The sequence below is a fragment of the Nicotiana tabacum genome, chromosome 19 (assembly GCF_000715075.1).
Source record: "Nicotiana tabacum cultivar K326 chromosome 19, ASM71507v2, whole genome shotgun sequence".
Lineage (NCBI taxonomy): Eukaryota > Viridiplantae > Streptophyta > Magnoliopsida > Solanales > Solanaceae > Nicotiana > Nicotiana tabacum.
Genome location: NC_134098.1, coordinates 150977553 through 150998949, shown reverse-complemented (window position 1 = coordinate 150998949; position 21397 = coordinate 150977553). Strand labels below are relative to the sequence as shown.

The 21397-nt window shown below is 34.0% G+C and overlaps 1 protein-coding gene across 1 annotated transcript; it reads left to right on the top strand.

Annotated features, from left to right (window-relative positions):
* Nucleotides 1-16120: 16120 nt before the first annotated feature.
* LOC107782988 (zinc finger protein WIP4-like) lies at nucleotides 16121-19466 on the top strand. The gene is made up of 2 exons (XM_016603943.2): nucleotides 16121-16896; nucleotides 18769-19466. The coding sequence occupies exons 1-2, from the start codon at nucleotides 16384-16386 to the stop codon at nucleotides 19213-19215; spliced, it is 960 nt and encodes a 319-aa protein (XP_016459429.1). The 5' UTR covers nucleotides 16121-16383; the 3' UTR covers nucleotides 19216-19466.
* Nucleotides 19467-21397: the final 1931 nt, after the last annotated feature.

The following is a 21397-nucleotide window of genomic DNA, read 5'->3' as shown; positions in this document are numbered from 1 at the left end:
AAATATCCGAGAGTTAAATACAACTCAGAAAGTAATTCCTATCATGATTTAAAAGTCAATCCGAGCATGAATAAATATAAATTGTTTATATTCAAAGAAAGACATGGAAACCAAAACGTGGAATGATAGCTCTTTTATGGAAGTGTTTGCCTATAGAGTTTGAAAAATGAAAGAATTTATGATTAGAAAAAAATTAAATGACTATCCCTATATATTAGGAAAATAAATTAATGAATATTCCTAGATATTAGGAAAATAACTAAATGACTATTTTGTCTAGTGTGAACTCTGTTTTAGAAGGGCAAAAAAGACGAACGATATTTCGCTAAGCGACTTCGTGCTTTTAATATAGTATAGATAGATCAAAGTAAAAATATAACATTTTGAAATTTAACATGTAAATAGAAAAGTTAAAAAAAAGAAGGAAAAAAGGATTCTACGTTTTTGTTTGACAAAGTTGCCGAAAAATTACCCATAACAAAAGTAGTTAAGAGTTTCCTTTTAATATTGTCCTTTTTTATTTATGTATAGAAAAAAATTAAAATTTAAAATAATTTGATTCCTTCTTGAAATATATATTTTCTTTTAATTAACATAAGATTTTAGGAACCGAAGACATTTTAGTTCCTTCTCTAAAACGTACTTTTCTCATTTATTTATGGTAGAAATTTTAGGAATGTGTTTTTCGCTTTTCTAAATCAAGGTTCTAAATAGGAAAGTAATTAAATGAGTATTTCTAAATATTAGGAAAATAAATTGAATGATTAATACTATATATAGGAAGATAATTAAATGATTATTTTGTCTAGTGTGAAATTTATTTTAAAGGGGTAAAAAAGACGAACGACATTTCGCTAAGAGCCTTTGTACTTTTAATATAATATAGATAGATCGGAGAAAATGACTCCAAATTGAAACGGTAACAACTTTATTTTTAGGTATTTTCAAGTTTCAACATTTTATTTTTTCAAATCTTTTATGTGTACCAAATGACCTATTAATTAATGTCGACAAGTAACTAGTCCGTTCAAGAACTTGTTCTTTTAGGACATTTTATAAACTCATTTGTCCCAAATGCTTCAACAGGACAATATTTTACTTGATTTAATGCGTCAACTACTATTTATTAGGGTATGAATTCAGTGTTGTATATATCCTAAAATAGAAATTTAAATAACTACAGGTAAGAGATCACTCCTGTCAGATAGAAGTATAGATATCTCTGGAGTTTAACTTCACTGGTTATATTGAAAACTCGACGAAAAAAATAAATGAAATTCAACTACAGTATCTCGCATGTGACCTGATCAACATATATATATATATATAGATATAAGATCCAAATTGTCTGTGTCCCTCTTCCCTTTTGCTCTCTCCATTTCTACTGACAGATAATAATAGACCACACAAACTTAAAAGATAACATTCATCACATTCGCAACTACTTCAGTCCATCTTTTGAAAGAATTCAGCTTTGAAATGCTTTTTAAAATAAGCTTTGATTTGTACTTTTGAGCGTAATTAGTGTTAGGTCAATTTTTTTAAAAATATTTTTAAATGTATTTATTTTAAAGTGTTTTTCAAAAAAGTGCTTTTAGGAAGAAGCTATTTTTTTGCTTCTTAAAAATTATTTCTGCTTCAACTCAAAAATACTTTTTTCCTTTTAAAAGTTTGGCCAAACACTTTAACTTTGAAAAAAAATACTTTTGACTAAAAAGAATAATTATTTTGGCCAAAAAGCTTGGCCAAACATGCTTATTGGACAATTTACGCGGTGCAGATATATTATCTAAGAAATTAATGTCACGCAATTTTTTTAACCATTATAATCATCTTTAGACCACCCTTCAAGTACCTTGTGTGTGTTTTAACTAAAAATAGATTTTTCGATCAAAGTCAATATCTAGAAGAACGGATTACTGATAACCAAGTTTTACTTCACTTTCTCAATAATCTTAAGAGAAATAAAAGAAATGATGAAAATAATTAATAAAGAAAAATGAGGAATGAATTGACAAACACTTCCCAAAATCAAGGCTGAAAATTTGGAGAGTAAGCAAAGATTTATAGTATGAATTTCAGTAATAATCGTCACCTGTCCTTATAAATGGAATTCTCATCCTTATATAGGAGCATACAATCGTAACGGTTAGCATACTTAATTTGGACTAATTAAGGGCATTAACTATATTGATTGTCATAGATAACCGTAACTGGCATATTTATGATTAAAGATTCCTTATAACTGCCCCTGATTTTCGTTCCTTATCTATCTCTGGTTCATGTATCTTCCCTTCTTTGCAGTCTTCATTCATTCCGTTCCTATTTTTCCTTTGACAACTGTTAGGCTCGGTTCTTTTCTCTTATGCTACCCCGTGGGTGTTTCTCTCGTAGCTTTCACGCATTCTTAGTTCAGTTAATTAAGAATGCCATTTGTCGCTATATCGACGCTCCACGCGTCATGCCTCGTCAGCTTAATGTCGTTCCGCATGTCATGACTTTTTCTACCAATACAGATAGTACTCCCACTTTCTGAATATTCTCAATTGAATATTCGGAAAGTGATAAGTTTTTATGGCGGGAATTCCTTGCCGTCGCTTCTCGAGTATCATCATGTCTTTTTCAGAATTGATGTGTCGCTTGTTACATCTATTTAATGCCCACGCCATATGGCTTCTTACGATTGGTTCTGCAGTTTCTTAATGCCTTTTAGGGTTCTTTCTGCACGGCTGTTCTAGTCTTGAAGTGATGGTTCAATTAAGACGCTTCATAATGACCAATTTTAACGATGGTCGTATCTTCTTATAAATATTTCATTTTTTTTGATTTCTTGGAGTCTTCCTTCTTCAGCATCCATTACATTACTCTTTCTTTGTATTTCTGCATCCTTTCCTCTGTATTTTCTTAGATAATCATGTCTTCGACAACGCCAAATCCTCGTAAAGTTGTGATTGTTGATGAACTTGATCCTTCTGCTGCCCCTAATAAAAGTAGGAGAGGTGGTAGACTTCGTAGCCTTAGTTCACTATCTAACAGTGGTTCCTCTTCTCAAAGTAGTTCTGCTAGGCCATATTCTTCTAAACCTAGGGCTCCTTTAACCCCCAGATCTTCTTCTAGGAATAAGGAATTAAATGAACCTGTGCGTGAACCTACAATTGCAGAAATTATTTCCCAAGAATTTTCTTTTGTAACTGATCATGAAACCCTGAGAAATCAAGTTTCTTCTATAACGTCTCTCAACTCTGCTGAACTTTTCCCGAGTTTAATCACTACCGGTCTTCTTTCCTTGGTTCGACAAGAGTGCCATTGGAAACCGAATTTCTCAGTTTTAGTCCCTGGTGCCAATCAGAGAATAACCTCTTATCATGCCGGTTACTCTTTTGTTTATACCTACCCTTTTAATTTAGGATTTAAGCCTCTTATTGATATAGTAATCATTAAGTTTTGTCGTTACTTCAACGTGTGTGTTTGCCAGATTAGCCCTATGGTATGGAGGACTGTATCATGCCTTCTTTATTTGTTTTATCTGATTTCTGTCACTTTTACCTTTCGGCACTTGCTTCACCTTTACCCCCCCAAGTTGTTTCGTGAAAGGGGTCTTTTCTATCGTGGCTAAAAGTAAGAGAGTGTTGGTTAGCCCTGAAGTTGATCGAGACCGTGGCTGGTATGCCCGTTTCATTGCTGCTACCACTAGTGGATTAGTGGGTAAAGAAAATATGTCGTTCCCAGAAAAATAGAATTTTGCTCGTAAGTTTTCTTTTTCTTTTTCTTTTTCTATATATCTTGCATAATTTCATGTAATCACGTACCCATTTTGCAGCAATCATGGAAGTCTTTGATGAGATTCCTGACTTTTGTGCTTGGGTAGAAAAGATGTTAACTGCTGCCCCTATGGATAAAAGATCTTGGAAATTCCTTTCTCAAAAATTTGGTTGAAAAGTGAAGACACACGATACGTTTTACCTTCATAGTTCTTCTTTTCCATTTACTTGCTTATACAAGAATTTCCTATCCTTCCCTTCCTTTTTGTTAGGATTTGCTATTCGTTGTATTAGTCCCGCATCTGTTCCATCAACCAAACTTTCCGTGAGTCTTGCTCAGGAACGGATTCTGGGTGTTTCTTCCTCCAAAAGGAAAACTGACGAAGCCTGTGGCTCTAATGATGAAGAAGAAAGAGAGGAAGGATCTTTGGTGAGAAAGGAAAACATCAGAATATGCGTGGTTTATGATGATGAGGCACCCCCTCTCATGACCTTCCCTCTAGTGCAATTCCTTTCAGACTTATAGATGATCCAGAGAATGTTCCTTTAGTGATTTCTGATGAAGATGTTGTTGATCCCCTACCAAGTTCCGTTGATAGATTGTTCACTCAAGGCTTTGAGGGTGAAAAAGCTTTTGGGCCTGTCTCTGAAGAATTGCCTCTTGAGTCCCTTCCAACTTCATCTACCATCAACACCTCAGTGCCTTTGCCTGACATTACTCCAGTTGTTACTCCCGTGGTTGTTTCTCATACAGAGGCCGAACCTTCTAGCAACAGGAGGGAGATGAAAAGAGTCGTAATTGAGGTCCCTGAAGATGGGAACTTACTGAGGAAATGTGGTCAAGTCGACGTGTGGTTGAAGCCACTGATTGGCCCCGTGGAGAAGAAGAAATTAGAAAGCCACAACTCACTGACTTTAATGAATGACATTGTTCATTCTTCTTTGAAGGTACAAGCTTATATTTCTATTCTTCTTTCTTCCTCCTTTACCTTTTTGCAGATTAATTTTATTGATACCAAGCTTATGAAAATGTTTCTCAAGCGGACCAGCAAGTTATGAAATTGCGCAGCGAGGCTGACAATTGGATGGAAAAATTCGAAGATCTTCAGCTGAAAAAAGAAGTTCTTACAGAAGAGAAGAATGCTTTGGAGCGTCAAATGAGGATGGTTTCTGCCGAGTTAGCGATTGAAAAAGCCTCTTCCAGTTAAGTTGGGAAGGACAAGGATATACTGGAATCCTCTTTTGCTGAACAACTTTCCAAGGCAACCAAAGAGATAAGGAGTTTGAAAGAGCTCCTTAATCAAAAAGAGGTTTACGCGAGAGAATTGGTTCAGACGCTTACCCAAGCTCAGGAAGATCTCCGCGCCTCTGCAGATAAAATTCAATTCTTGGAAAGTTATTTTGCTCCTTTGAAGACATCATTTGATGCCTCAGAAGCAGAAAAAGAAGAGCTGAGAGCTGAGGTTGATCAGTGGGAGAAGGATTATGAGGCTCTCGAGGATAAGCTATCGTTAGATGTGAGCTGGGCCTTTTTGAACACTCGCTTCGAGACTCTAATTGAAGACAACTAGGAGGGTTTTGAACTTAATGTTGAGATTGCTAAGGCTAAAGAAGCAATCGATAAAACTCAACAATGTCAAAGCTTTTTCTCACCCTAAGATGAAGGTTCCAAGGGTGATGGGGATGGACTTGTAGAGCTGATGTTCATGCCTCTTCTGCTCAAGTTAATCCTTCTTCTCCCGTTGATGATACTCTCATTGATGGTGCTCCTTAGTTTTCTCCTTTCCTCTGTTTTTTGTCATCTTTTATTTGGGACTTCCGTATGTTGTTTTTTCCCTTAGCTTAATTTTGGAATTTAATGACAAATTGGCATCTTTTTGTTTTTATAAACGTTTTGGTTGCTTTTGCCACATATTATGCTCTTTGATTTTTTGATGTTTGAGCTTTTTCTTGCATTTAAAAATGCCTTAACAATCCATGACTTTGATAAACACAAGTTTTTATAAAAGAGGGCCCTTTTATATTAACGACACTGATGAAGATGACGTCTCATCTTCATATTGGTGCAAATATATGAAACATGATGTAGACATGAAAAAAGAACTAATTTGAGAAAGTTTTATATTTTGAACTTTCAAATAAATTTCGTACATTATTTTCACGATACTGGTACAACACTTTCATAATTGCTTTTATTGTAGCAGATTTAAAAATATAAAATTGGGTCTATTATCCGGTGACAAGATTTTGTCCTTAACCTAAAACTCGTAGGAACATGTAATATCTTACATCCTTTTCACGAGTTCACACTCTTTTGAAAAATTCAAGAGGTTTGTTTCTTCAAGGTTTTTGATTTAGGCTAAACTGAAGTATGTATTTTCGCGACTTTTACTTTCTTCTATATGCATAGTCCCCCTAGTGTTGGAGCCTTGAAGTATGAAATCTCGAACACTGGATTACTCCTTCCTTTTGGTCCATTCCCTGAAAAGGAAAATACGAACGTGACTCATAGATATTTATTTAGATGATGACTGCATAACCTAGACCGGAAATATTTCAGTATTCCATGTGCCTTTTAAGTCTAATATCATCATTTGGTACGGGCCAGTCTTTTGCCTATCATCTAAAATGGTTAGTAAAATTTAAAAGAATAAAACAAAATTGAATTGCGTGATACCTGACCATGGGTACTTTCCTCGTCTAGAAGTTGTACTTCTTCAAGTGAACTGCATTCCAGTTTGATGATAGTACCTTGTCATCCATGGTTTCCAACTCGTATGCTCCCTTTTCAGCGATACCTCGAACCCTATAAGGGCCTTCCCAATTTGGACTCAACTTTCCCGCGTTGGCCGCCTTTGTCGATCGAAACACCTTTTTGAGGACGAAGTCCCCAATCTTGAAGCATCTCAAATTAGCTTTCCTGTTGTAATATCGCTCAATCATTTATTTTTGAGCCGCTATTCGAGTTAATGCTGCTTCTCTCCTTTCTTCTAATAGATCCAGATTTACTCGCATCTCCTCCTTATTTGCTTCCTCAGTAAGAAGTGTGTATCTCGTACTTGGTTCACCTATCTCTACCGGAATTAAATCTTCTGCACCATAAACAAGCGAAAATGGAGTCGCACCCGTACTTGTTTTTACTGTTGTTCGATAGGCCCACAACACCCCAGTAACAGTTCTGGCCATTTGCCTTTTGATTCTTCTAATCTCTTCTTCAATTTATTAATGATAACTTTATTTGTCGACTCAACTTGTCCATTAGCTGCAGGGTGGTAAGATGCGGACGTAATCCGTTTGATCTCCCAACTTTGAAAGAATTCTGTGATTTTAGTACCTATGAACTGCGGTCCATTGTCACATACGATTTCCTTTTGGAACTCCAAATTGACAAATAATATTTCTCCAAATAAAATCCCTGACTTCTTTTTCTCGCACCTGTTTGAATGCATCCGCTTCTACCCATTTTAAAAAATAATATGTTAAAACTAATAAAAACCGTACCTTTCCCTTAGCTTGAGGTAACGGGCCTACAATATCCATTCCCCACTTCATGAAAGGCCATGGTGAAATAACTGAATGTAACAGTTCTGTTGGGCGGTGCATGTTATTGGCATATCGATGACATTTATCGCACTTGGCTACAAAGATTTCTGCTTCTTCTTCCATTGTTTGCCAACAATACCCTGCTCTTATTAATGTCTTTACCAATGATCTTCCCCCGGTGATTGTCGCAGTGCCCCTCATGTAATTCCCTCATCATATACTCCGTTTGCGATGGGCTGGGGCACCGTGCTAAAGGTCCGCCAAACATATTTCGATATAGATTTCCACGAATTAAGCAATTCCAGGAGGCTTTTTGGCGAAGCAATTGTGACTTCTTCTTGTCCTCGGGCAAGATTCCATACTACAAAAAGTTCACAAATTCGTTCCTCCAATCCCAAGTTAGATTATTAAAATTTACCCCGCTCTTGTCTTGGTCAAGTGCCGAATGAAACAAATGTATCACGATAGCATTTTCTGCATTTGTTACATGCGTGATAGACGCGAGATTTGCCAACGCATCTGCTTCTGCATTCTCTTCCCTAGGTATCTGTATGGCCTTCCACGACTGAAGTTGTCTAAGTAATTCCCGTACCTTTTCCAGGTAATGTTGCATTCACATTTTTCTTGCCACGTAAGTCCCCTGGATCTGGTTAACCACCAACTGTGAGTCACCTTTGATCACAATCTTCTCTATACCAAGTTCTTGTGCCAGTTCCAAATCTGCAATCACAGGTTCGTACTCTGCCTCATTGTTAGTGATTGGATAACACTTTATTGCTTATCTTATGACTTCCCGTGAAGGTGGAATTAGTACGATTCCTAAACCCGCTCATTTAATGTTTGAAGAACCATCGGTAAATAAAGTCCAAGTCCCCATATTAGATCCGGTAAATACCTGTAGTTCTTTTCTGCTTCATAAACTAAATTCATCCTGAAATCCACTACAAAATCTGCCAAAACCAGCGATTTTATTGCAGTTCTGGGCTGATATATGATATCATACTCACTCAATTCTATTGCCCATTTAGCTAACCTACCGGTAACTCCTGTTTATGCAATATATTCCTCAGGGGGAAAGCAATTATTACAAAAATAGGATGACATTGAAAATAAGGTCTTAACTTCCTAGATGCCATGATTAACGCTGAAGCAAGTTTTCCAAATGGGGATACCGTGTCTCGGCATCTAACAAATATTTACTAACATTATACATTGGGGATTGCTTACCTTTATCCTCTCGTACCAATACCGCACTTACTGCTACTTCTGACATAACAAGATAAATGAGAAGCCTTTCACCGTCTTTTGGTTTGGCTAGCAAAGACGGATTTGACGGATACAATTTTAGGTCCTTGAGGGCTTGTTGGCATTCATCATTCCATTCAAACTGATTCTGCTTTTTCAATACTGAAAAGAATTTAAAACTCTTTTCTGATGACTTTGATATAAACCTCCCCAGGGCTGCTATTCTTCCTGTTAATCTCTGCACTTCTTTTTTCCTCATGAGTATCTCTGGTATTTCCTCGATAGCTTTGATCTGCGCAGGATTCACTTCAATACCCCTGTTAGAAATGAGAAGGCCTAAAAACTTACCTAAAGCCACGCCAAAAGCACATTTTTCTGGATTTAGCTTCATATTGTATTTGTTGAGAATCTCGAAAGTGTCTGACAAGTGTTGAAAATGATCTCCCGCGTGTGTCGACTTTACCAGCATATCATCAATGTAGACTTCCATGGTTTTCCCAAGTGCTCTTGAAATATTTTAGTCACCAACCTTTGATACGTGGCTCCAGCAATTTCTAAACCCAAGGGCATGACTTTATAACAGTAAGTCCCCCTGTCTGTGATAAATGAAGTTTTTTCTTCATCTAGGTTGTCCATTTTTATTTGGTTATATCCTGAATATGCATCTAAAAAACTCAAAAGTTCACGTCCTGCGGTAGAATTGATTAGTTGATCTATATGTGGCAGATGAAATGAATGTTTTGGACAAGCTTTATTTAGATCAGTATAATCTACACAAACTCGTCATTTTTCATTCTTTTTAGGAACTACTACGATATTAGCTAACCAGTTAGGGTACTTTACTTCTCGTAATTAACCAATTTTTATAAGCTTTTGTACCTCATCTTTTTTTGAAGGATCCTTGTTTCCTCTTCTTCTGCTTGATAGGTGGGTATGATGGGTCCTCATTCAATTTGTGAGTCATTACCTCCAGTGGTATACCTGTCATATCTAAATGCGACCAAGCGAAGCAATCTACGTTAGCTTGTAAAAATTCGATTAACTTACCTTTTATTTTTGGGCTTAAATTTGCTCCGATGTAAACTTTTTCTGTCTGGCCAACGTGTAAATAGCAATATAGCTTCGAGTTCTTCAGCAGTTATCTTAATATTTTTATTTTTTTCTGGATCTTGAATAACATCAGGTCTCGAATCAATATCAGTTTGTCCTGGTATGCCTTCAGTTGAGGTTTTTGCAGCAATGTCCTCAACCGAGTTCTGTAGTTGCTATTTTGCGTCTACATCATTGATTACCTTGCTCGAAGCCACCACCGAGTTGATACTTCTTGAAGCTTGCTGATCTCTACGGATTTGACGGATTCCCCAATGTGAAGGAAATTTGATAACCCGATGTAATGTGGATGGGATGACATCCATGTTGTGAATCCATGGTCTTCCCAGAATTATATTATATGCCATGTCCGCATCTACTACCTGGAACTTTGTATCCTTAACAACTCATTCTGCAAATGTGGTGAGCAAAACTTCCCCTTTTGTGATAACACTTGAATTATCAAACCCGACCAAGGATCGTATCTTTGGTATCACCTTGTTGATATCTTGCATTTCGTTCACCACCTTAGTAAAATGATGTTTATCGAACTACCTGAATCAATCAAAACTCGCTTTATATTAGTATCGTTGTGAGGAATCATCAAGTCGTCCGCATATTCATCATCAAATATTATACTGTCTCTATCCAAGGCTTGGCGAACTCGCTAACCATGACTTTTGACGTCTTTTTTGCAGCTGTATAAGTTACACCATTGACCTCATCTCCCCCAGTTATCACATTAACTATTCTTTTTGGTGATGGAGGTTTTGGGGGTTCGTGTTTGTTCTTTATATATGATTGTTTTCCTTTCTCGTTGAACAGGTCAGTTAGATAATCTTGCTTCAACAAGTGCTCGACCTCTCCCTGCAGTAGTCTACAATCTACTGTTTTATGGCCATGATCATTGTGAACCTCACACAAGAAATATGGATTCCTTTTGCTTGGATTTGATCTCATTTCTTTAGGCCATTGCACCTTATCTCCCATACCTCTTAAAACAACTACTAACTCAAAGGTGCTGACATTAAAGCTATAATCTCCTACCCTTGTGTGTGTACCAGAATCGTTGCCTCGTACATCCCGTTCCTTTCTGAACCTAGATGAAGAACTCGTATCTTTTTTCGTCGGTCTTGAATCGAATCATGTGTTTTCTTGTTTAGATCGAGGGTCTCGCCCAACAGGTCCTATGTAAGGTTCGTACCTATTTTTTTCGGTGTTTTGTTTTCCCCCTGATTTCGAACGTCTCGATCCTGCTTTTTCATCGGTTCTTGGTTGTGCGACCGTATCTTCTTCTATCCACAATTTTGTGTTGTATCTGCTGTACACATCGTTCCAAGTTGTTAATGGAAATTCCCGCAAACTCTCTTTCAGTCTTCTCGTGGCTTCTGAACATTTCTCATTTTAATTACTCGCGAATGCCATAGCAGCCCGATTATCAGGTACCCGAGGTAACATCATCCTCTCCCGATGGAATCTATCTACGAATTCCCTGAGTAATTATGTATTCTCATGTTTTACCTTAAAGTTGCCTTCCATCCCTTTTTCAACCTTTTGAGCTCCCGAATGTGCTTTTATAATTGAATCTGCAAGCTCAGCAAAATAATCAATAGAGTTTTCAGGTAAAAGAGAATACCATGTTAATGCACTTTTAGTGAGTGTTTCACCAAATTTCTTAACCAAAACCGATTCAATTTCTTACTTGGTTAAATCGTTTCCTTTCATGCCAGTTGTGAATGCAGTTACTGATATCGTGGGTCAGTCGTTCCATCATATTTTGGAATATCAGAAATTTTAATCTTTTTAGGAATTGGCAAAGGCGCTGTACTTGGCTTCCAAGGCTGTTGCGAATACTTGTCAATATCCACCCCTTTGATCACGGGTGGCACACCAGGTATTTGCTTTATGCGATCGTTTTGCTCCTTGATTTGTTTCTGCAAAGTTAGTACTAAACTTTGTAGATTAGAATTATTTGGTGTACCTGACCCTCAATCACGAGATTCGTTTGGAATTTCTCCACTTCCAGAGTTGCCAAGTCTTGAGCGTGGGTCTTCTAGGGTTGCTGTATTGACCGGTGGAGGAGTTTATGGCGCGTTGGGCAATCCTCTAATAAAAGCTTGTAGAGCACTATTCACGTGTTCTGCAATCAATTGCTCTAGAGAGTCCTGCTCTACAGTTTGTTCATCTCCTTGTTGATCATCAGCACGCGATGTAGACCTTTCAGGTGAACCTCCACGGGATTGCTGAGGGGATCCCGTTGGAGAAGGGAGTGGTGGAGTTTCACCTTGTGGGTTCAACTGGTTATTTTCGTTAGCAGTTGACATAGTTGGTTGTTAAAAATTAAAATTTGGAAAGTGAATAGATTATTAGTTTTCCGGCAACGGAACCAATTTGTTTAACCAAAAATTGATTTTTCGGTCAAAGTCAATATCTAGAAAAAGACGGGTTACTGATAACCAAATTTACTTAACTTTCTCAATAATCTTAAGAGAAATAAAAAAAATAATAGAAATAATTAACAAAGAAAAATGAGGAATGAATTGACAAACAATTCCCGTTTCACCCCTTTTGGCCTTTCCATTTTCCTCACACAATGCTCTATCTTCTGTAGGAATGAATAGTGTTCTGATCATGGCTATCATTTTCCTTGCTGGCTATAGAGTAAGCACTAAGCAGTTCTGTGAAGTTATTACTATATATACTACACTTTGCCTTTCATTTTCATGTGTTTTATAAGAGCTCCACGCGTCACCACGGTGTTATCTCCTAGATGAGTAATTCGCCAATAAAAAAGCAGAGATGGATATATGGTTTATGTTTAAAATCATATCATACAACCAACGAAATGCTTATGGAAAAAGAAGAAGCTCGATTTGCTTTTTTGCATCTATTATTTTCAACGTTATAGCTTGAGTCCACGTGTCACGATCACCCTAGAAACTTCTTAATTTTCACAAAAGAAAAAAATAAATCCAATACATTTTTGCGTTGGTAGCCTAGAAGTTGGAGAATACTGTAGCTTCTTTGATTAGTAAAAACAACGGAACAAGAAAAGTCCAAAGTAAGTTCGAACACAAGGGTACAAATGAAACCGACAAATCGTACCAACCCGATAATTCGAGTCAAATCGAGAAAAAAAATCCGGCTATAGTTTGATTTGATTTGTTTTGATGTTGGAAAAAAAACCCCGACCATATTTGGTTTGATTTGATTTTAACTAAAAAAAGTCAAACCGAAACCAAACAAACCCGACATTATATGTATAAAAGTTTTAAATATATTTAATACATAAAAATATTTATGGTAGTGTAGTTTATAAATATTCTTAAGTTTTTTCATAATTTTATCTTTTAACGTATTATTTCAATCTTGAGCTTATAATTTTTGGATGCTCCAATAAGTTTTATAGTCCATAAATATTACTAACTCAAATAAATCCTAAACCAAAATCAAATCAATACTAATGATAATAAAAGACATTCAATACAATTATACTATGAATGAAAATAGTGTTGGATATCTATTTTTTACTTTTTCCATGGTTTAGATAAAATGTATAACTTATTTTTCTTTTAGTGGTTAGTCATGTAAATAATAGTACTTATTAGTTATAATTTTAAATTATGTTTGTTTTCATTATGGCTTATTAGTAATACTTATTTTATGTGATTTTATTATCTTTATTGTTGAATATTTTAGTACAATGCCACGACTCATCTCATATTTATGTTATTTTATTGAAAAACACCTTATATAGTTATGTCTTACTAGGATTAAAGAAATATTTGGATCACAAATTTTACGTTTTGTGCTATGAAGACTTTATGGAAAAAAATAAATGAAAAACCCGAAAAATCCGACTTTATTGGTTTGATTTGGTATTTAGATTTAATAACCCGATACAATTGGTTTGATTTGGTAATTAGAAAATCCGAACTAATCCGACCCATGTACACCCCTATTCAACACTATCAATTAATTAAAGTGCGATGAAATTACCTTTTTTCAATAATTAATGTCACACAAAATTCTTAAACTAGGAGGATGTTGAATTGTTTCGATTTGTAAGCAATGTGACTAATCTATTTGAATCTATCTGGATTTTGTAAGACTAATAGCATGTAAAAGTGTTTTTTTCCTCAAAAGCACGTTCTTTCCTTAACTTTGAGGTGTTTGGCTAAGTTTTTTTGGGGAAAAAAAATATTTTTGGGAAGAAGTAGAAATAATTTTTGAGAAGCAGAAAAAGTAATTTCTTCTCAAAAGCAGAAGCAGAAGCAATTTTGACTTTTTTTCTTACCAAAAATACCCTTAACAAAATATAGTATATACAAAAATAACCGTTAAACCTAATACTTAGGATATTAATGTATAAATATTTTTTATTAATTTTAGGATAACTTTCTAATATATAGTGACTTTAGGGGTGAATGCTTTTATATTTGTTGAATAATTTTTAATATATTTAACTTATATTAAAAGAATTAAGTATTTTTAAATTTTATTTTTTGCTCAAAAATACTTTTTAGAGTGATTAGCCAAACACAAACTTGTTTTCTCCAAAAGTACTTTTTTTAAAAGCACTTTTGAAAAAAACACTTCTCAAAATAAGCTGATTTTTCTCCGGCTTGGTCAAACAGGCTATAAGCCACAATAAATGCCGCACAAGAATTACTTCATTTTCACCTTTATTGTAATCTTGAACTTATAATGTTAAGGTAGCTTAGCAATAATATTTTCTGGAAGCTATCGATATCATATCATTTATGCATGATCTTGACCCTCTTCTCTCCTCGGACCCCAGGAACCGAAAATAAATTTGAAGTTTATATAACTAAAGAAAAAGTCATGGTAATTAGTCCTTTTCCTTTTGTATTTCGACGTCGGTCAGGTCTTATTGGTATAAGTAGAAGAATGAGAATCAGTCAAATCAGAGTTTTCTACTAAATTTTCTTAGTAACGAACTCAAGAAACAAGTCACGCACCTTCCAAATTTTCTTGGTGCTCTTATTCAATAATTTTTTTTTAGCAAACAGAAGTTAGTATTTCTTAGAGTTGGTAAAGAGAAACGTATATTTTTAGCTATTCCTAAAAATAATAGCTGATAGTATATTTTTTAATATATTTATGTGTTATATATATATATATATATATATATATATATATATATATATATATATTTAATATATATATTTTATATACTTTTTGGTTAATAAGCTCTCATTAATTTTATTGACCAGTTAATTTTATATTTTACTCTATTTAATTTGTAGTGGAGAAGGTAATTTTGGTTTTTAAAAAGGAAGAAAGGAAACCGGTGAGAAGAATATAAAAGTGGTAAGTTAAATGTGCCTTGGGTTCACACATAGAAAACAGCAGACACATTGTTCAAAGCAAAAGCTCGAGATTGTTGAAAATACTTAAAGGCTAATAAAAGAAAGAAGAAGTGAGAGTAAATTTATTCTACCACTAAAACAACGTACAACATGGCAAGAATTTTCACAATGATTCTTGAGGGAGACAACCTGCTATGTGTAGTCTCTGACTTTGTCCTTTGGCTTTTACTTCCTTTATTATCCCCTCACCCACATTTGGTTCGCTGCCTTTAATCCTAAAGCTGCTAAAATATTTCCTTCATTATCCACACACTCGTTATAACAATAAGTTATAATATTCTCTATTTCATTTATATGACACACGTTTCACTAGTCATGAAGTTTTAAAAAGAAAAAAAAAGTTTTAACCGTATATAACAAAAATATTTTTAAAACTTGCGATCTCGAATATATCAAGATATTTATATGATTGTAATTTAAATCATTAATATTAGAATAAATTTTTTTATAAATATAAAATCTGTTCTTTTCGAGGCAGACTAATAAAAAAAAATTTCCTCCATTTTATTTTATGTTAATCTAGTTTCTTTTTAGTTCGTTCTAAAAATAATAATGACCTCCTTCTAAATAAGGAAAGAATTTAATTTTAATTTTTAATTTTACTCTTAATAAAAAGTTTTTATAGCCACAAAAATACTCTAACATATTTAATACTATAAGTTTCAAAAGAATTATAGTCACATAAATATTACTCCCTCCGGTCCACAATAAGTAATTTTTTTGGATGTTTTCACACAGATTAAGAAATCTACTTTTTAACATTAATTAGCAATGAAATTGATCATATTAACCTTTACTATCTCTTCACATAAACACCCTAACACATACTCCAACATTATTTACTCCAAGGACAATGTAGAAAAAAAATAATTAATTTATTCTTGAAATCTGAAAAAATTACTTATTTTAGATTACAAAAAAGGCCAAAAAATCACTTATCATGGATTGGAGGAAGTATGATTGGTTAAGACCACAAATTTAAAAAGTTTTCGTTTCTTTCTTAAAATTCGCCTAATAAATAGTATCACGTAAATTAAAAATAAAAAGGAAGGTAATATATCATAGCACTGTATTACTGGTTCCTTTCATTTCACTGTCACATGAAGTAGCTAGTGAACCTCCTTCCAATATCCTTCAACCCCTTCCCTTAACCTTTTCTTTCTTCTTCCCTTCACCCATCCTCCATTTCCCCATCATATCTATAGACTCTTATGTGTATATATATATATACACACACACCCCTAAACACATAAACCCTAAAGATAGCTGTTAGACAAAAATAGTGAGAGTCTCTGAACAATAGAACTCCCAGAAAATTTTCTAACAGATTGAAACTGAAACTTATTTTCAGTATGACAGAACCCTACTATAATTTCTTCACAGGATGGTTCAACTTCCTTCCTCTCCATCAACAATATCTTTCTTCTCCCAACTTTTGCTACAATAATTCAAACAACAACATGAATTTCCAAGAAGAAGTTTCTCTTGCTCCTCCTCCTTCACCACCATTAAAAGAAGCTCTTCCCCTTCTCAAAAATGTTGATAAATTGGACAAGACTAATACTACTAAGTATTCTTATGAGAGTACTACTAGTAGTATAGCTGAGGAAGATAATAATAATAATGAAAATGTGAGTGTTTCTTTACATATAGGGCTCCCAATTAGCCCTAGCTCTGATTTGACTTCCTCAAGGGTTTCATTTTCATCTGAAAGTGTTGGGGGAAATAAAGAATTTGATGTCCCTTTGAGCAAACTAAATAAGGGTCAGTATTGGATCCCTACCCCTTCTCAGATTCTCATTGGTCCAACACAGTTCTCATGCCATCTTTGCTACAAGACTTTTAACAGATACAACAATCTTCAGGTATGTATTATAGAAGCAGATTTAGAATTTAAATTGATGGGTTGACTTTTTAATTTTTTTTAACATTATAGTTATTGTTTATTTGTTTAGAATTTGATGTTTCTTGAAATTTAGTGATTTTTTAAAATGTGTTTATATGTTGTATATCTAAAATAGTGGGTTCAGTTGAACTTATGTCAGTACAGACCTATCCAATCGTTGTTTTCTCCATCAAGTTTATTTAAAGTATCTTTTTGGTAATTCAGTTTATATGAATGAATTACAAGTTGAGGTCTGAAATTTTGTGTTCTCTTTTGTTTCCTTTACAATTGTGTCGTAAAATGCTTATATTGAAGAGTTCAGAAGCTTGATTCTTCATGTTTTTAGCTTCAACCTAGATTCTTTTTCTTTCTGGGTTTCTTTAAGGTCCTCTGTCTTCAAAACGGTCCACCTGGCCTGTTCTTCAATGTATATTTTTTATGACTAATTCATCAATATAATTATAGTTTTTTTAACTCTATTTCTTATTTATTTGTGGTTTATATTTTTGTTTTACACCTCACTTCATTTATGCATGAAATGAGGGTTTTGGCCACCAGATTTGGTTACATTTTAATGGTTGATACTAGAGCAGTTTTTCTAATAAAATATATTTCTCCTTTTCCTTTTTTTTTTCCTTTTCCTGTTTCGTGTTTGGGTAGGGGTATTATATTCAAACTATTTAGTGCTAAACTTCTGCAACCAGGTGAATGTGGTCAAACGGGAACTGACAAATTTGGCAGTGTAAAAACTGACAAGATTTCCAGTATTTCATCACTAGTTCAGGTCTCCTCAGGAGAATCCGGACAGAGTTGATTTTCATCCCTTCAAATTCAGTAAAACATCATTCATTCATTTCTCTGCATTAATGCTACTTCTGAGAACTCACTATTTTGTTGCAGAAGATGACTGTTGGTCAAGTTGCTTTTTCAAATGTCACCACATACCATTGAATGAAACCCTTTTTAACTATTTGTCATGCTCCAACTTGAAGATAACTGTTGTTCAAAAACTTTCTTTGTCCTTTTGGTCCTTCAAGTTTTAGCAAATTTGAATTTCTTACTCCTTAGCTTATTTACTCAGCCAAGTGTTTCAAAAAGCACCATAATTAAGCCATGGTTTACTTGCAGATTTAATCATCATCTTACTCTATGCATATCCTTTGATATTCTTAGTGGAATTAATCCTACTTTGCCTCTCTGAATGTTATTCAACTCTTTATTACTTTTATGTAAATGCTTCGGCATGACTGTTCGTCTAAAACTCTCAAATAGATATTCTACTCCATCGGTCTCAATTTATGTGGTAAAGTTCGCATTTCGAGAGTCAAATGAATTTTTCTTTGATCACTATTTTTCATATGTCTTTTAGATAATTTGAATTATTAATTATTGTATTTTTAAAGTAGTTTTTAAATATATAAATTTTATTTCAAAAAACTTACAAATTTTATGTTTGAATTAACGGTCAAAATTAAAAAGTTTGACTTTCGAAATCTGAGCTCCACCATATAAATTGGGACAGAGAGAATCGTAGATATACGATTCATACAATCATAATTTCTTCTTTTTGGCTCTTCGAGATAAATGTATGAAATGTTCTTCATAATTATTAAAAGTTCTCCAATATATATATTGCAATCCATTTGCCTATATTGTTGAGTTTAGTTTCTATGCACTAATAGTATACAATTATTCACATAATCAAGTTACTTATAATGTAATTGTTGGTAAACATTAATTGATAACCTGATAAAAATAGTACTAACTAACATGTTTATTATCGATGTATGCAACTTAAATCCATATATACCAGTTTATTCATCTCTAATTATAGTTTTCTTGATCATGTTAGATGCATATGTGGGGACATGGATCCCAATACAGAAAAGGGCCAGAATCCTTAAGAGGGACACAACCAAGTGCAATGCTAAGGCTGCCTTGTTACTGCTGTGCACCAGGTTGCAAGCACAACATTGATCACCCAAGAGCAAGGCCATTAAAAGACTTTAGAACCCTTCAAACACATTACAAGAGGAAACATGGAGTCAAGCCATTTATGTGTAGGAAATGTGGGAAACCATTTGCTGTGAAAGGTGATTGGAGAACCCATGAGAAGAATTGTGGCAAGATTTGGTATTGCATTTGTGGCTCTGATTTTAAGCATAAGAGGTCTCTGAAAGATCATATTAAGTCCTTTGGACGCGGTCATGGCGCTGTTGGGATACCTAATCTTGAGGAATTAGAAGATGAATCAACGTCTGAGATCGAACAAGACGTTGGATCTTCGTCTCCAGTTTGATGCAAAATCTCTGACATGATTAAAAGACTCAATATTTCCATAGTTGGTTTCTCTTCGTTCGCCCTCAAACGAGCTAAATTGTCTTTGTTTATGCTCCAAATTCACTCTTATACACTTTAAATTTGTTCCATGTTTTGGAAAAGAGAAGTGAATTTTCTGTAAATGATTGTTCTCTAGATATGTAATATAAGATGTGTGTTTCTAGATTGGGTGAATTATCTTAATATTCTACTCAAAGCTACAGTTGTTTCTGCTGAAACATTTTTTCTTAATTTTAAGGTAAAGACAAGGTTTCGGGGCACAAGAAAATGTCTTGTCAAATCATGTTAATTAGGGTTTGGTCTGCAGCAGCAAAGTAGCCAGAAAATGGATCTCCTCTTCTGGTTCCATATTTCTTATGAACTTTAGATATAGTTAATTGCATGCACATATGTTAAAGATTTGTTTCATATCTCCAAGAAATCAACTATTGGGAAAATCACGTCTGTGATTTACTATAATAAGAAAGATTCATATCCCAAGTCCTCAACTATTGGTGTGTCGATTCCGTTTTGAGGTAGTGTTTCCAAAGGTTTTTGAAAAGTAATTTTGAGAATAAACTAAATGTCAGTGACAAATTTAACTTCTATATGCTGATAACATAAATTTTAATTGATTATAATTAGAAAGATTAGTCACCAATAAATAAGATAAATAACCTGTTATATCATGTTATAATATACTAATAGTATAAACAAAATTTTACATAGTAAAGTAAAGTTATATCCTTACAAATATATTACAGTTCCTTCTCCCTCGGGCTCCATTTATGTTTTTCCTTAAATAGACTCTAGAAAAAAGCTCCTTTTCTCATGAATTTTGCCTAACCATTTTGTTGTTCAATACTTCGTATTTGATGTGAAGAATCTCGTTTTAAGAGGGGTGTATTAGCATTATCAACCGGGGTATATTAGTATTATCAACCCAAATCTGTTTCCTATGTTCTCTTATAATCCCTATTTTAACTATTAAGAGAGCATACAATCCTTGAGCAGTGCATAATGAGTGATCATGACGAGCTCTTAGTGCATATGAAATATTTGCTAGTTCTCCGTCAAATTCTAGTATAGTTTAAGATATCGTCCCACAGAAATTGGAAAATCTATGCTACAAACTTGTAATAATTTAGCTACTATTTGAGAGAACCAAATTGATGAAATTTATATTTAAAAAGTGTTGGGAATCATTGAATTCACTTGACAATATTTTTATAATGAAATCTCAATTTCTAAATATATTTCACTAATGGATAATTGCTTATTGCTAATACAATATGCTTTGCTCACTAGAAATTAAATAATTAATAATATTCCTTGAGGTTATATTATTAACTGACTTACAACTAGTGATGATAAGACCGAAATATATGTCTTGCATGAATTGCGCCAAGAAGTAGTAAAGAACTCTTGAGATTATCTTTATGAAGAAATCAATGATATTTCTTATAACAATTCCTTCGTGAGAATTAAAATTGAAGTAAGCAAAAATCAATATTTGGAATACTGGATTGCTGAAAATTATCATTTATCTACTGATTCACACTAGTCAATATGTAACGATTTTGCTTTGTGAGAATTACAAAATCAATACAAGTAACTTTAGAAATAACTAGATAGATATGACTAATTAAAATCTAACACCCCAGCACAATATAAAAGTGGAGCTAGAGAATCTCAGGCCTAGTATGTAAATAAGATTGAGAAAACTATTATAAATACATATCAAGCTTCATCAACTATCCCAACAAAAAGACACTACTCCATTATCGAGTATTTGAAAAAGAAAGGATTTCTATAATATGGCCTATATTGCCAACACTAGCATAAAATATGAAAATTACAAGAAGTAAAGAAAGAAAGAACAAGAAAGATTAAGAGACCAAAGCTTTGAAAAATAAAATGGCTCTTTAGTTCCTTTTCTGTAACGATCCGGCCTGTCATTTTGAGTATTTTAGCCTCGATCCCCTATTTATTATCTCTTTTATGTTGTATTATGGTTACGTGACTTGCCGGAGGTGTTTGATTTTGGTTTCGGGTAATTTTCGGAGTGAAATGAGACATATAGTCCCTAAGTTGGAGCTTTAAGTTGAAACAATTGATCGAAGTTTGACTTTGTGTAGACGACTCCGGAATGGAGTTTTGAC